The sequence below is a fragment of the Loxodonta africana genome, chromosome 7, assembly GCF_030014295.1.
Source record: "Loxodonta africana isolate mLoxAfr1 chromosome 7, mLoxAfr1.hap2, whole genome shotgun sequence".
Taxonomy (NCBI): Eukaryota; Metazoa; Chordata; class Mammalia; order Proboscidea; family Elephantidae; genus Loxodonta; species Loxodonta africana.
Window position 1 is genome coordinate 8,614,833 of NC_087348.1, and position 13,484 is coordinate 8,628,316.

The 13,484-nt window shown below is 46.8% G+C and overlaps 1 protein-coding gene across 2 annotated transcripts in view; it reads right to left on the reverse strand.

Annotated features, from left to right (window-relative positions):
• Window positions 1-13,484, reverse strand: part of PACS1 (phosphofurin acidic cluster sorting protein 1) — a 174,216-nt gene that overhangs the window by 24,847 nt on the left and 135,885 nt on the right. For both annotated transcript variants that reach the window (XM_064287758.1, XM_003419575.4), the window contains exons 3-10: window positions 8,613-8,702; window positions 7,759-7,884; window positions 5,723-5,867; window positions 5,392-5,483; window positions 5,224-5,304; window positions 2,021-2,080; window positions 986-1,146; window positions 541-634 (exon numbers count right to left, since the gene is read on the reverse strand). In XM_064287758.1, the coding sequence (XP_064143828.1) occupies window positions 541-634; window positions 986-1,146; window positions 2,021-2,080; window positions 5,224-5,304; window positions 5,392-5,483; window positions 5,723-5,867; window positions 7,759-7,884; window positions 8,613-8,702 (849 nt within the window). The remainder of the gene's footprint in view (window positions 1-540; window positions 635-985; window positions 1,147-2,020; window positions 2,081-5,223; window positions 5,305-5,391; window positions 5,484-5,722; window positions 5,868-7,758; window positions 7,885-8,612; window positions 8,703-13,484) is intronic.

The following is a 13,484-nucleotide window of genomic DNA, read 5'->3' on the forward strand; positions in this document are numbered from 1 at the left end:
GGTTTGGGGGCATTGTGTGTTCTGGGAGGGACACTCAATCAGACACAGGAATGCCCTTAGAGAATTAAGCTCCCAGATGGGACTGATGAGGGAAACCGAGGTTGAAACAAGGTGAGACCATGTTTCTGGGGCCACAGAATGAGCCCTGATCAGAGAAACAGAGGTCCAGAGTGTTACGTCCCCAAATCCCCCAGCTCCCCCATAGCACTGGTCTTGACTGCAGCCCCTCCCCCTGCCCTCCTATAGCATGGCCTTGTCCCCCTCCCCTGCCCCCATAGTACTAGCCTTCCCTACGGCCCCCCTCATAGCACTGATCTTACCCATAGCCTCCCCGACCTCCCCATAGCACTGGTCTTGCCCACAGCCCCCCTCCACGACCCATAGCACTGGTCTTACCAATGTCCCCACTCCCACCCCCCATAATACTGGTCTTGCCCCCCTCCCCCAGCCCCTATAGTACTGGTCTTGCTCACAGCGCCCCCAACCGCCACAGCAATGGTATTGCCAACCCCCCTCCCCCATAGCTGTGGTCTTGCTCACAGGGCTGGTGGTATCTTTTCCAAGGCTGCCCTTGCTGTTGAGGCTGCCGATCTCCGTCTGTGAGCTGGACTGCGACATTCCCTCAAAGAAGGGCCTACGGTGAAGAAGCACAGCCAGATCAGTGGCCGCCATGCTTAGACAGCAGTGCATGGAGAGCTGGGTGGAGCTGGTGTTCAAGAAAAGACCAACAAGTAGGCCCCAGGGTACCCGTGAGGAGGGACATGGCCAAGCTGGGGAGGTGAGGGTCTGGACTGGAGGATAGGACTGGAGTCTGTTAGAGGCAAAAACAATGACCTCTGTCCAGACAGCTGGAGGTTCAGCAAGGATGAAGACCCGGGATCACCCTGGTGATAGAGCAGAAGGTGAGGGGGGGGAGTTTAGGAGATTGCGGTGGCCCAGGAAGTACGGGTACAGGGCGACAGTCTGACAGAGGAGGCAGGCTCACTTAAGCTTGGGCTTCGGCGTGCTCAGGATGCTCTCGGTCTCCTCCATTTCAGGGCCGCTGTCACTGGGGTTGTACATCTCCAGACTATCGTACAGCTCATCCAGGTCCTCTTCTACCTCCCGGATCTGCTCCCGGGATACGTGCTCCAGCCCAAAGCCCACCTGCAGGGGGAAGGAAATCTTTGAATTTCAGGTTTTTCCTGCTCACAATTATGGGAGACACCCAACTCGTTTCTCCTTCCTTACAATTCTCCCTTAAGGGACACGACATAGCATCACACACAATGGGGTAGTCTTGATGCCCTTTCTATGATCCAACCCCGAGAGCAGGGAGTGGTGAGGCCACGTTTCCCTTTTGGTTTGCCTCCTGAGCACGCCACCAGTGTCCAGTGCACCCTCACTGTCCAGCTGTCTCTTCTGCACTTGCGGGAGGCCTCACTGATCGACTTTCCAGGAAAAAACAAAGCCACAGGGGCCTCAGTGGTACAACTGGGGGCAAGCATCTTGCTCTCAACAATTCCCACCCTTGTTCCTTTTTCAGTTCACCAAGAAGCCTGTAAAGTAGGCCAGGCCTTCCAGGGCCCAGGGAAGAGCATGCTTCTCTAGTAACAATGGTCAGCTCTTGGCTACTCAGGGCTGACCACTGAGGACATCTACTGCGCAGGCCACTGCTCACTGACATCTCCCTTGGGATATGAGGAAGGTTTAAAAAAAAAAAAAACAAACCACTGGACTTGTTTACTGATACCCCATACCTAAGGCTTGGGTATTCACTAATGGTCGGGTATGACTGTGTTACTCCCACCTCCAAATACTGTGAGCCCTTGAGCACTTCGTGTAAAGCCTTTTGAGTAGCTTAAAGCCCTCTGTAGCTACCCACTTAACAGCTCTTGGGGATCTGCTAGGCAAGCAAGGTAGACCAGGAATTGTAATCCTGGAATCTTGACTCCCAGTGGCAACACAGATCACTCCCCGGCAGGAAAGGGTAAAATCTGAGATTCTACTCACCATCTCCCTTGGGAGTAAGGGGTCGTACCTCATCTGAGACTTTGAACCGCTTCAGGAGGGCCACAAATTTCTGTTTGATGTTAGGTTGCTGCAGGGACAGATTGCACAATTGTTCTCAGACAATATCCACTCGTGAATAGTAATCAGTTCAATCCAACAAATACTGACTAAGGGCCCACTTTCATAAAGAACAGTGAGTGGGAGGACAGAGTGATGAGAAGATCCAGGAAAGACAGGCAGCGCCACACTAATCCAGTGTAGTTCCTAGTGCTGTGGGCATAGAGAGCGGAAGGAGGTCTCCTCGACCCCAGGGCCCACACCACCCATGCCTACGACTCCCAGCTCCACCTCTCCAGTTCATCCTTTCTCTTGTGCTTCAGATCACAGTGATGGTTGGTGACTTCTGCCTGAAATTCCCCAGGCACCTCACACTCAACACTGCCAATGGAACTCACTATCGTCTCCTTGTAGTCCCTATCCTGATTAACGATAGCTCCAGTCTGCCAGTCACCCATGTCCAAGCCTGGTGTCTCTCCCCTCTGTGCTCCGCCCACATCCCCGTGTTTGCTGACCCCTGCCCTCTCTTTAACGTCTGCAACACCACTCCTTTGCTCTAGGCCTTCTCCTTGCGTGGCTCTGGGATCACTGCAACAGTCCTCAGCTGACACATCCATGCCCCCATCTCTGCCCCGTCCCCAACCAGTTTCCAATCTTGTTCCCTCCAGAGTTCAGAATGAGCTTTCCATATGCATATCTGATCCCTTTATGTCTCCATAGTCTCCCAGTGCCTGGAGATCAAAGCTCACAGGGGAGGCTTGTAAGCCTGTCTGAGAACTGGTTTGGTTCTGCCTGTCTCCCTAGCCTCATCTCAATATTCAACCCCTCATGCCCCATCTTCAAGCAGAAATTACTTAATAGCTCTGTGAAAAAAGGCCTGCCGTATTACACCTCTGGGCCTCTGCATATGATACCTGTTGACTTGAATAAAAACTTCCCCAAATCCACTTGGTGAAGTTCTATTCATCCTTAAAAACCCATCTCTGGGCATCTCTTCCATAAAGCTCTCCTGGCACTCCTGGGCAGAGCGGGTCACTGCCCCTTAATGCCAGCGCTGCCCCTTGTACAGGTCTCTTTCTTAGAGCACTGATCCCACTAAACTGTAGCTACTTGTTCAGATGTATTTGTGTAACTGGACTCTGAGTTCCTTGAGGGCATGGACTATGCCTTTTTATTTCTATGTCTCCATCGCCAGGCATAATGTCTAGCTTGCAACCACAAGTATTTCTTGCCTAAATGATAGACTCACCAACCAGGCATGGAAATGTCAAACTGGCAAGTAGGACCGTGCTAGGCTTTGAAGAAAGGACAGGGCTTCCAATGGTGGAAAGGGCATTCAAAGCAGAAAAAACAACTTGAGTTCATGGTGACAGAGAAGTGTAAAATGTACTCGTAGAACAGCAAGTAGATTAGCGCGTCCAGAACGCAGTGCCCTTGGTAGGGAGAGAATGCACGTGCTCAGAAGGAGGCAGAAACCAAAAAGTCTCTGGAAATCCCACAGGAAACTGTTGGCAGCTAAAACCTTTCGGGGTAAGACAGGCTCCCCAGGCTGTGGAAAATCCCATGACCTCAAGCAGTTTTACATTAGAATCCTGCTTTCTTTGCTTGGAAATTACACGTTAACCCAGCTGCGCCTGTGTAGTATGATTAAGACTGTTGCTGATGTAACTTGTATGAACCCCCTACTTGTAAACCCCTTCAAGGTAACTTTTCCCCTTGCCCTTGGGGAATCGTCTCGGCAGCAGCAGCAGCTCTGACTCCTTTCCTTGTGCAACGAAATGAAGGTGGTTTTCTGCCTTCCCACCTTGGTCTCTTGTTTATTGGCCAATTCAAGTCATGCCGGGTAAGAACCTGGGGTTCTCACCCAGTAACAACAGCATGGATGACAGTAGGAGCAGTGAACTCTGGTCATGCCCCAGGCTAAAGCTATAGAGGGACCACAGGAACAGGCAATTTATAAAGCTCCAGGGGGCTCCCTATGGCAAGAAAATAGGGTTTCTTCATGGTTACAGAGCAGGAAAAAGAAAAACTAAGCAGAATAAGCTGCGCTAGAGAGAGAATCCTATAGCCTCTCCCCTTATCAGAGCACAACGTTGTCTTCTTGTTACTGATCTTATCTTCAGGCATGGTGTTGGTGGCGCTAGTGATGGTATTGCAGGCTCTAGTGACATGCCTCTCCTTGCCTATTTTGGAGTGCCAGTCAAGAATTAGACAGACAAGAACAATGAAACCGTTCTTATGATTCCTAGCCACTGATTAGATGGGGAAATCAAGGTCAAGGTCTTGAGGAATTTGTATGTTGGCCTGGTGATCCCTCAGGCTGATTGTGGAGAGGGAGCATTGTTTCACGGTGGAGTGCCTAGCTCAGGCTCGACGCATTTGGAAGGGCCGGCAAACATTTAGCGGAAGGTGACGGGAAACTACTCTCAGGGGGCTGGTCCCTAGTCTAGCTCTGGGCTCCAGAGAGTCAGGAGGCCTCTGAGGAAAATACTGTGACGTTTTCATCTAAAAAGCTCATAGTCCTTCTGACCCTCTCATACTTTAATACAAGAACTCCGGTATCAAAATTAACCTAGGAATTCAGGTTTTAATCTTCTCAGTCCAAGACTACTAATTTCACCAAAAAATAGTGACTCTGAGGAAACCTTATACAGGAGATAAAATCTGAACGTATTTGATTTCCAAGGTTGTGGGTCCATTGATGTGGGAACCATAGCTAATACAATTAAACCTGATCAAACCCATGGTTCCAAGCACTAGTCTAGTATTTCTGGGTAAGCTCAACAAATGATTAAAAATGGTGATGCTCCTTGAGAGAACAGGCTTGATCTCTGAGATGAACAGTCTGTAGTGGGAAGCAAGCACCTGGGGATGGGAGGAAGGATGTCTGAGGTTTTCTGTTCCCTGAGGAAGCATTATCTGTTCCAAATTCTAAACCAGGGTTCTCAACCTTTTTTTAACCCAAGATAACCTCAAGAATATAACATGCTCCTGTCAGTAACAGTGGCTCCTACAACAGTGATTCTTAAATGGGTGTGGTGGTGGGGGCATGGACCCCAGCAGGAGGTATCAGAATCTCGAGTGGCAGGCCACAAGAAGTTTGAATATACCGCTCCCATCCTACCCCTAAGCTGATAATCTCTGCTATACCATTTCCCAGACCTGGGAGCTTACCCTTGTGATGGCAGAGGTTGAGGTTAGTTTCCTCCGCGTCTTCTTTACTTTCCGGAGATCCTCATCTTCATAGAACAGGTCCTAAGTGGGGAAGGCGTAGAAAGAGGTTGGGAAAGCCTGGGCGGGTCTGGACTTGCTTCTCGGAAGCTTTTGCTGAGGGGCTGTTACCTGCCCGTGCAATGGGTCATCGCTGCCTTCCTGTTCCGATGAGAAGCTCTCCTCCTCCTCCTCAGAATAGTTGTCAATATCCGGAGAACGATCTGGGAACAGACACCTTAGTAAGACAGCCTTGCAGTGGGAGGATCATGGCTCTACTCCAGTGGGAACACTGCTGGGGGAGGAGAGAGGCCTGTGGCACAGCCATGTTTCATTTTTAGGGGTCTCTAAACTTTTCTTTCCCAGGAACATTTTAGACACTCTCGTTTGATTTTCTAAGATGGGGATCAGGTGGTGAGCCCTCCATGGTCCACGGGACCTCCAGGCACTGCACAGATCTTACCAGACAGCTTTGATTTGATTCCTTCATGGTCGATCGGCTGGCTGGAGAGGGAGTAGATCTTTATTTCTGCCACAGGCACGGAGACATCCTTCACATTGCTGTGCAGGCCAAGCACCAGGGCACCCTCGTTGGGGTGCTGCATCACCTTAGGTCAAAGGGAGGGTGGTAATGGACACACCTGACTATCAAGAGGTCTACAATGTTGTCCATTTCCATATATCCAAATGAGTATGCAAGTCAATGGTAATGGCATTCTGCTACTATGTTTTCTTTCTTATTATCTCCCAAATCATGTCTATTATTATCTCATTGCCTTTAAAGTCTTACTTTAAAACTATCTCCAGAAGTCTCCAGAAGAGTCCCCTCAAGTAGGCAGGGCCTAGTGCTTAGAGATAACAATCAAAGCCTGAGATTGAAAATGATTGCTCTTCTCAAGGACTGCATTTTAGTCAAGTCCTCACAGAGAAATTAGCCCTTGAGGCTGATCAGGCTGGGGCTGAAGGTGGTGGTCACCTGTGTCTAGCAACAAGGAGCAGCTGCAGTATATGGAAAATGGCAGGGCACAGCTAGAGAAACGGGTTGTTGGCATTTATTCATTCCGCCAGCCCCTCACATGGATAACAAACCCGAGGACAGAAAGCTGGATTGGGACTACTCACACATTTTACTTACGATGGCCACAAATCTTTTCCTATTTAATTTACTAACATACAGAAACATTTTTAAAAACTGATTTGTGGCCCCTTTGCCAGGGCTAAGGGAATTTGACTGGTGTACAGAACTGTCCCAATTAGCAAATATATCGAGGATAAGGGGAGCCTGGTTTTTCCTTGTTGGAGAAAGGAGTTACAAATATGGAAAGGCTAAAAGAAATCCTACAGCGTTGGATTGGAATTGAAGTTACTGATGTGAACTCATGGTCAGACAGATACACAGAGATGTGGAAACAGATACAGATGTGTGTGCATATATGAGCGTGCACATAGGTCCCTAGATGGCACAGTTTATGCTCAACTGTTAACCTAAAGGTTGGCAGTTCAAACCTACCCAGGGGTACCATGGAAGAAAGGCCTGGCAACTTGCTTCTGTAAAGATGACAGCCAGGAAAACCTCATGGAGCAGTTTTACTCTACAACACACGGGAGCACCATGAGTCAAAAGTGACTTGAAGGCAATGAGTTTTTTTTTTAACGCGTATGTTGGCAATGGGTTAGGTTAGGTTATGCTGTTGTTAGTTGTCTTCTGATTCTGATTCATGGCGACCCCATGTGTTATAGGGTAGAACTGCTCCTTGGGTTTTCTTCGCTGTCATTTTAATGGAAGCAGATTGCCAGGCCTTTTCTCCTGTGGTACCACTAGGTGGGTTCGAATCTCCAACCTTTAGGTTAGCAGTCAAGCACAAACCATTTCCTAGCTTTGTCCACTAGAGGGAGCAGAGGCAATGACAGCACAGTTGGGGAAATGTGCACTCTTTTAGTACCCTGGCGGAAAACCCTGATGGTAGAGTGGTTAAGTACTATGGCTGCTAACCCAAAGCTCGGCAGTTCAAACCCACCAGGTGCTCCTTGGAAACTCTATGCAGCAGTTCTACTCTGCCCTATAGGGTCACTAGGAGTCAGAATTGACTTGACGGCAACAGGTTACAGGGTTAGTGACCTGGTAGAAAACCCTGGTGGTGTAGTGGTTAAGTGCTGCGGCTGCTAACCATAAGGTTGGCAGTTAAAATCCACCAGGCGCTCCTTGGGATCTCTATGGGGCAGTTCTACTTTGCCCTATAGGGTCACGATGAGTCAGAATCCACTCGACAGCAACGGGTTGCTTTTTTTTTTTTTTAAAAGTACCTGGTGGGGTCCTGGTGGTGTAGTGGTTAAGGAGCAAGTCTTTGATAAAAAGAAGTGTATAACCCGAACTTTTAGTAAGAGAATTAATTTGTAAAAGAAAATCAAACAGCTAGCCACAAAGCTGGGGAGCCCGTTGGCTGAATTCCGACGGCTGGGCCCAGCGCTCCCTTGGGCACGCAGACTGTGTCCTCTTACCTCCGCCATGTTGATGAGTCCCACGGCCAGGGTCTTATAGCCCAGGATGGTCCGGTTCTTATACCGCTTTCTTCTTTGCAGCATGATCTGCAGCTTGTTGGCATCTCGCTTGAGGAAATGAGGGTACTATCCAGTACAAAACAGAGTCAAGCATGTTAACACACAATCGGATCCTTTGTGGGTTCTGGTCCTGCTGGAGGGGACACAATCTTTCTGGGCTTTAATTTCTCCCGTCTGTGAAGGAGGGTCAATCAGGGTGTGAAACAGGCAGGCTGCTGCCTGAGGGTCTGACTCGGCTCGGTGGCTGGCTTCCTTTCTACAGCTCTGTGGTCCACACGTGTTCAGGACACTGCCTCTTTGCTTACCATCTGATCAAGTGTTTTATCCAGGGGCTTCAGCTTGGGCTGCTGGAATTATGATGTGAGACACACACACCAGGAGAGACATGGAGAAGGGGATGGATGGAAATTACAACACAAGCAGAAAATGAGACTGAAGAGGGTGCACTCCGCTGGGGTGTGTGGTGTGGATCATTGAGGGATGAAGGGGCTGAGCATGGTAGGATGGGTGGGGCACAGCCAGTGACTAACATGGTTATCTAGGGAAACAGGAAAGACGAATGAAACATGGTATATTTTTCAGCAGCCTACCTGAGTCTCAGCACCCATACTCAGCTGGCTAAGTGATTGCTTTGGTCCTCCACGCTAGCCATAAAGTCTCTACGTGATTTTAATAGTCCATTTCTGCCCAAATTGGGCTATGGCTGCTCTTGGATTAAAGCAGTTTTCAAATGACAGGACTTTTTGGGGACTAGATGGGATATGTGACCAAAGATCTATCTAGTAGATTCTTACCTGAAGGGAGAAGGTTAGCTGGAGCTCTGTTTCCACCAGTCCACTAGTTGGAAGGATGATCTCGTTGGAGCGGAGAATTCTTTTTGAACCCTGAAACCGAGAAAAAATGATGTCCATGCTGTATCACCAGAAATCAGACCAAAGGAAATGTTTGCGAACAACTTCTAAGCTCTACCAAAATTCTTACCAGACCAAATATTTCATCTTTCTTGTACTTATTAGAACCTAACCACCACCACAGGTATGATTTTATATGTACGTATTATGCTGTGTGATTCATAAAGGGCTATCATAAAAATGACTTGTTACTGCATCTGAGTTCTCACAATACTCCTGGGGAAGGCAGGCAGCCAGCACCCCAAGGTGTGGTCTGATCTCCCCACGCTCACCTCAGCCTTCCTTCTTCCCCTCTAGCTGATACATTAGTTGTATGGTCTTGTTTGGGGGACTTCTCATATACTTTTTGCCTCTTCTTACATGTTCTCTGTTCCTTCTATCTACAGCTAACCACCTTGTCTTTCAGCTATCACTTTAGATGTAATTTTTTTCCACAGGAACCTTCCCTTTTAGCCCCTCCTCTTCCAGCCAAACACTGGGTTAGACACCCCTCTTACTGCCAGCACTTATCTCACTTAACTTTGGGCTCCGTGAGACAGAGATATGTCTTGTACAATATGAATCCTGATACATCTTAGATGGTAAATACATGTTGTTGGACAAGTGTGCCTAAAGACCACACAGCCAGTTAAAAAATTAGTAACAATAATAAAAAAAGTGATGACATTCAAGTTGTTAAGTGTTTGGCGAAACCTGTAAACTCACTCAGTGTTGGAGGCAAAGTAAGTCAGGGTTGACTCTTTCAGAAAGCAGCCCGGCAATATAAAAATCTCTGCACTGACATGTCATCATCCAAGGAAGTGAGTTATAAGGAAATAATTTTAACAAGAAAAATTAAAAAAAAAAACTCTACAAACAAAGAAGGAGCCCTGGTGATGCAGTGGTTAAAGCGCTCAGCTGCTAACTGAGAGATCAGCAGTTTGAACCCACCAGCTGCTCCACGGGAGAAAGACATGACAATCTACTTCCGAAAAGATCACAGCTTTGGAAATTCTATGGGGTAGTCCTGCTCTGTCCTATAGGGCCACTATGAGTCAGAATTGACTTGATGGCAGTGGGTTTGGATTTTTTTTTTTTTTTTAAATAACAAAGAGCTTTGCTCATTGAAGAATTATTTATAATAGTTTAATATTCTTGAACTGCTCATCTTTTATCTTTCTTTTACCAAAACTGCTGATTGGGAAATGTTTCTGCTGAAATGGTTCTTTGTGGTGATGCTGACCCCTAGGACAGAATCCTGTTCTCTAAAATGCCTTAGTCACTCACCGAGGCCAAAATTAGATCAGGGGGTGTATCCCTCCAGTTAAATAAGGCAGTGGCTCTTTTACGGGTCTGCAGGTTAAAACTATTTTCGTAACTACGCTGAGACAATATTTGCCTTGTTCACTCTCAATCTCTCAGGACAGCACAGTGGAGTTTTCCAGAGGCTACATGACGTGTGATATTACAACAGACGGAATGCAGAAGCAGACAAGAGAATCCAGCTGCCTTCGATTAAGTCGGATATTAAAGAGATTTACAAAAATGTAAAATGGTGCCACTTTTCTCGTTAAATTTGTGTGTGTGTAAAATTTGGTTATTTTTTCGTGAAAATGTATTATTTTATTAATATATAAGTTCATTATTACAATTTAAAAAACGAAGGAATAAACATTTCAAAAATGTCTCAGTTGTAATTTCTGATATAACTACCACTAGATATAATCCATATAAACAAAAGCTCTTTGGGGTCCACAGTTAAGAATATAAAGGGGGCCTGGGAACAAAAACTTTGAGAATGGCTGATACCATTCGTTGCACTTAATTCTCCCAATGACCGTGTTCTCAGAGAGCTTAAGTAACGTGGTCAAACGGCTGAGTCAAAGCTCATACGCAGCTCTTCTGGATCTAGGGCAACGTCCAAATCTTCACTCTACAAATACCCATTCATCTACTCTCTCCCCGACCCTGAAACATACGTGCTTGATGTCTCAGGCAAGAATGGCATACCCAGTGCCGCCGAGTCGATTCCGACTCATGGCGACCCTATAGGCCAGAGTAGAACTGCCCCACAGAGTTTCCAAGGAGCGCCTGACAGATTTGAACTGCCGACCCTTTGGTTAGCAGCCGTAGCACTTAACCACTACGCCACCAGGGTTTCCAAGAATGGCATAGAAAGCTGTATAATGGATATCTGTGGTTAGAAATTAAAAGGGATGTGGAAGGCCACTGGTTGATGACAACGGTTTGCATGCATGTGTGCTCTGAGGGCACGGTTATACCTTAGGTGGCATATCTATGTAGGTGAGAGTTGGGGTTGAAAGGAGGACAATGTGTGTTGTTAGTGGTATGGGATGGGAGTAGGAGAAACAGGGAAGAAAGTAGGGTCAAAGACTGCTTTGGTCAAGCAGGAATGATAACACTTGCTACCAAAAACCCCAGGTTGTATCATTAAACTCACAAAATGGTAAGTGATAGGTTATTTTCTATAGAAGAAATCACAGTTGATTAAATTTTGTTCTAAAAATAATAAAGTTGGGCTAAACTATTCCCCTTGTGTACAAAGAGAACATCAGGAGGGCCGGAGGTGTGCCAGTAATTTGTATAAATTACTTTTTTGGGAAAATTGAGGTTTAACTTAAAATACAGTGAAGGATCCAGATCTTAAGTGTGCAGGGTGATGAGCTGATAAGTGCACATGCCCATGTAACCCACGTGCTTTTTGTTTTAAACTGTGCTTTAGGTGAAGGTTTACAACTCAAGTTAATTTCTCATACAGAAACTTATACACATATTGTTCGGTGACCCTAGTTGTAATCCCTATGACAGCACACTTCCCCTTTCCACCCCGGGTTTTCTGTGTCCATTCATCCAGCTCCTATCCCTTTCTGCCTTTTCATCCCGCCTCCAGACAGGAGCTGCCTCTTTAGTCTCGTGCATCTACTTGAACTAAGAAGCACACTCTTATCGATGTCTGCCCTGTCAGGGAGCACAAGAGACAACTCCTGAGGGAGCAGGAGACCAATGGGATACAGACCCCAAATTCTCATTAAAAGACCACACCTAATGGTATGATTGCGACTAGAGGAATCCCAGAGACAATGCTCCCCAGAACTTCTGATGGCACAGGACAGGAACCAACCCCGAAGACAAATCATCAGGCATGAAAAGGACTGGTCAGTGGGGGGGAGAGAGATACTGATGAAGAGCGAGCTAATTAAATCAGGTGGACACGGGAGAGTGTGTTGGCAACTCTTGACTGGAGGGGGGATGGGAAGATAGAGAGAGATGGAAGAAGGTAAAATTGGCACGAAACGAGAGACTGTAAGGGCTGACTCAATAGGGGGAGAGCAAGTGGGAGAAGGGAGTAAGATGTATGTAAACCTACATGTGACAGACTGATTGGAATGGTAAATGTTCACTTGAAGCTTAATAAAAATTAAAAAAAAAAAAAAAGAAGCACACTCTTCATGAGTCTCATTTATGTTTTATAGTCCAATCTTTGTCTGAAGAGTTGGCTTCATGTAACCCACATCTTTATTAAGATATAGAACATTTCTACCCCTCCAGCAAGATCCCTCGCGATCCTCCAGTCCATCCTGCACCACCTCCCAGAGGCAGGCACTGTTCTGATTTCTGTCACCATAGATCAGTCACACGTGCCCTAAAATTCCATATAAATCACACAGTATGGACTATTTTGGTCTGGTTTCTTTTGCCCAACATATTTTTGAGGTTTCAGATGTTGTGTATCTCAGTAATTCATTCTTTTTTATTGCTGAGTAGAATTGAGTCTATGAATATATCACAACTTGTTTATCCCTTCTCCTGTTGCTGGACATTCCCATTTGGGTTGTTTCTGGTTTTTGGCTATGATTACTAAAGCTCCTATGAACATTCTTGTACAAGGTTTTGTGTGGACATGTTTTGCTTTTTCTTGGGTAAATCACTTACTGTGCCACCTTCTCAAAGGTGGCTGCTTTTCTCCCCAAACCCACATATACCAGGCAGGCATCCTTCTTGCTCATCACTGGCTCTAGAACATTTTCCTTTCTACCCAGAACATTTTCCTTTCTACCTCCCTGAAAAACTCCCCATTTGGAATTGATGTCACCAGCTTATATTACCCTCTATCCCGTGTTGTTGCTGTCATCTACAACTGCCAGTCACACCCACTCATTTCTTGATTTTAGCTTCTGACTCACTGCCCTCTCCCCACCACTATCTCAGTTAGAACTCTCCATGATTTCTGTATATGCTCCTTCCAACATCCTGGCCTCTGAATTCCATAATTTAATTCCTCTCTTCCAGTGATCCTGTCCTCACGCTTATCTCAGCAACTCACTTACATCATCATACTCTGGACCTTCCGTTACCAATGACAGCCAATATCTAACCTCCATCTCACGCATCTCACTGGCCACCAGCTCCTATCTCTCCAGCCCACTCTTCTAGTTTGTCAACAATAACAATCCTTCATCCCCACCAGGACCTCTGATCTACTGATACTCCCATCTTTTTCCTGTTCCTCATGCCCATTTTCCTCTTTCCTCCTTCCAAAAGCAAAACCACTGCCGTCAAGCCGATTCCAACTCACAGACACCCTATCAGACAGAGTAGAGCGGCCCCCCAGTTTCCAAGGAGTGGCTGGTGGATTCAAACTGCTGACTTTGCGGTTAGCAGCTGAACACTTAACCACTGTGCCACCAGGGCTCCTAGTGACCCTGTAGGACAGAGTAGATCCGCCCGTAGGGTTTCCAAGGCTGTAAGCCTTTA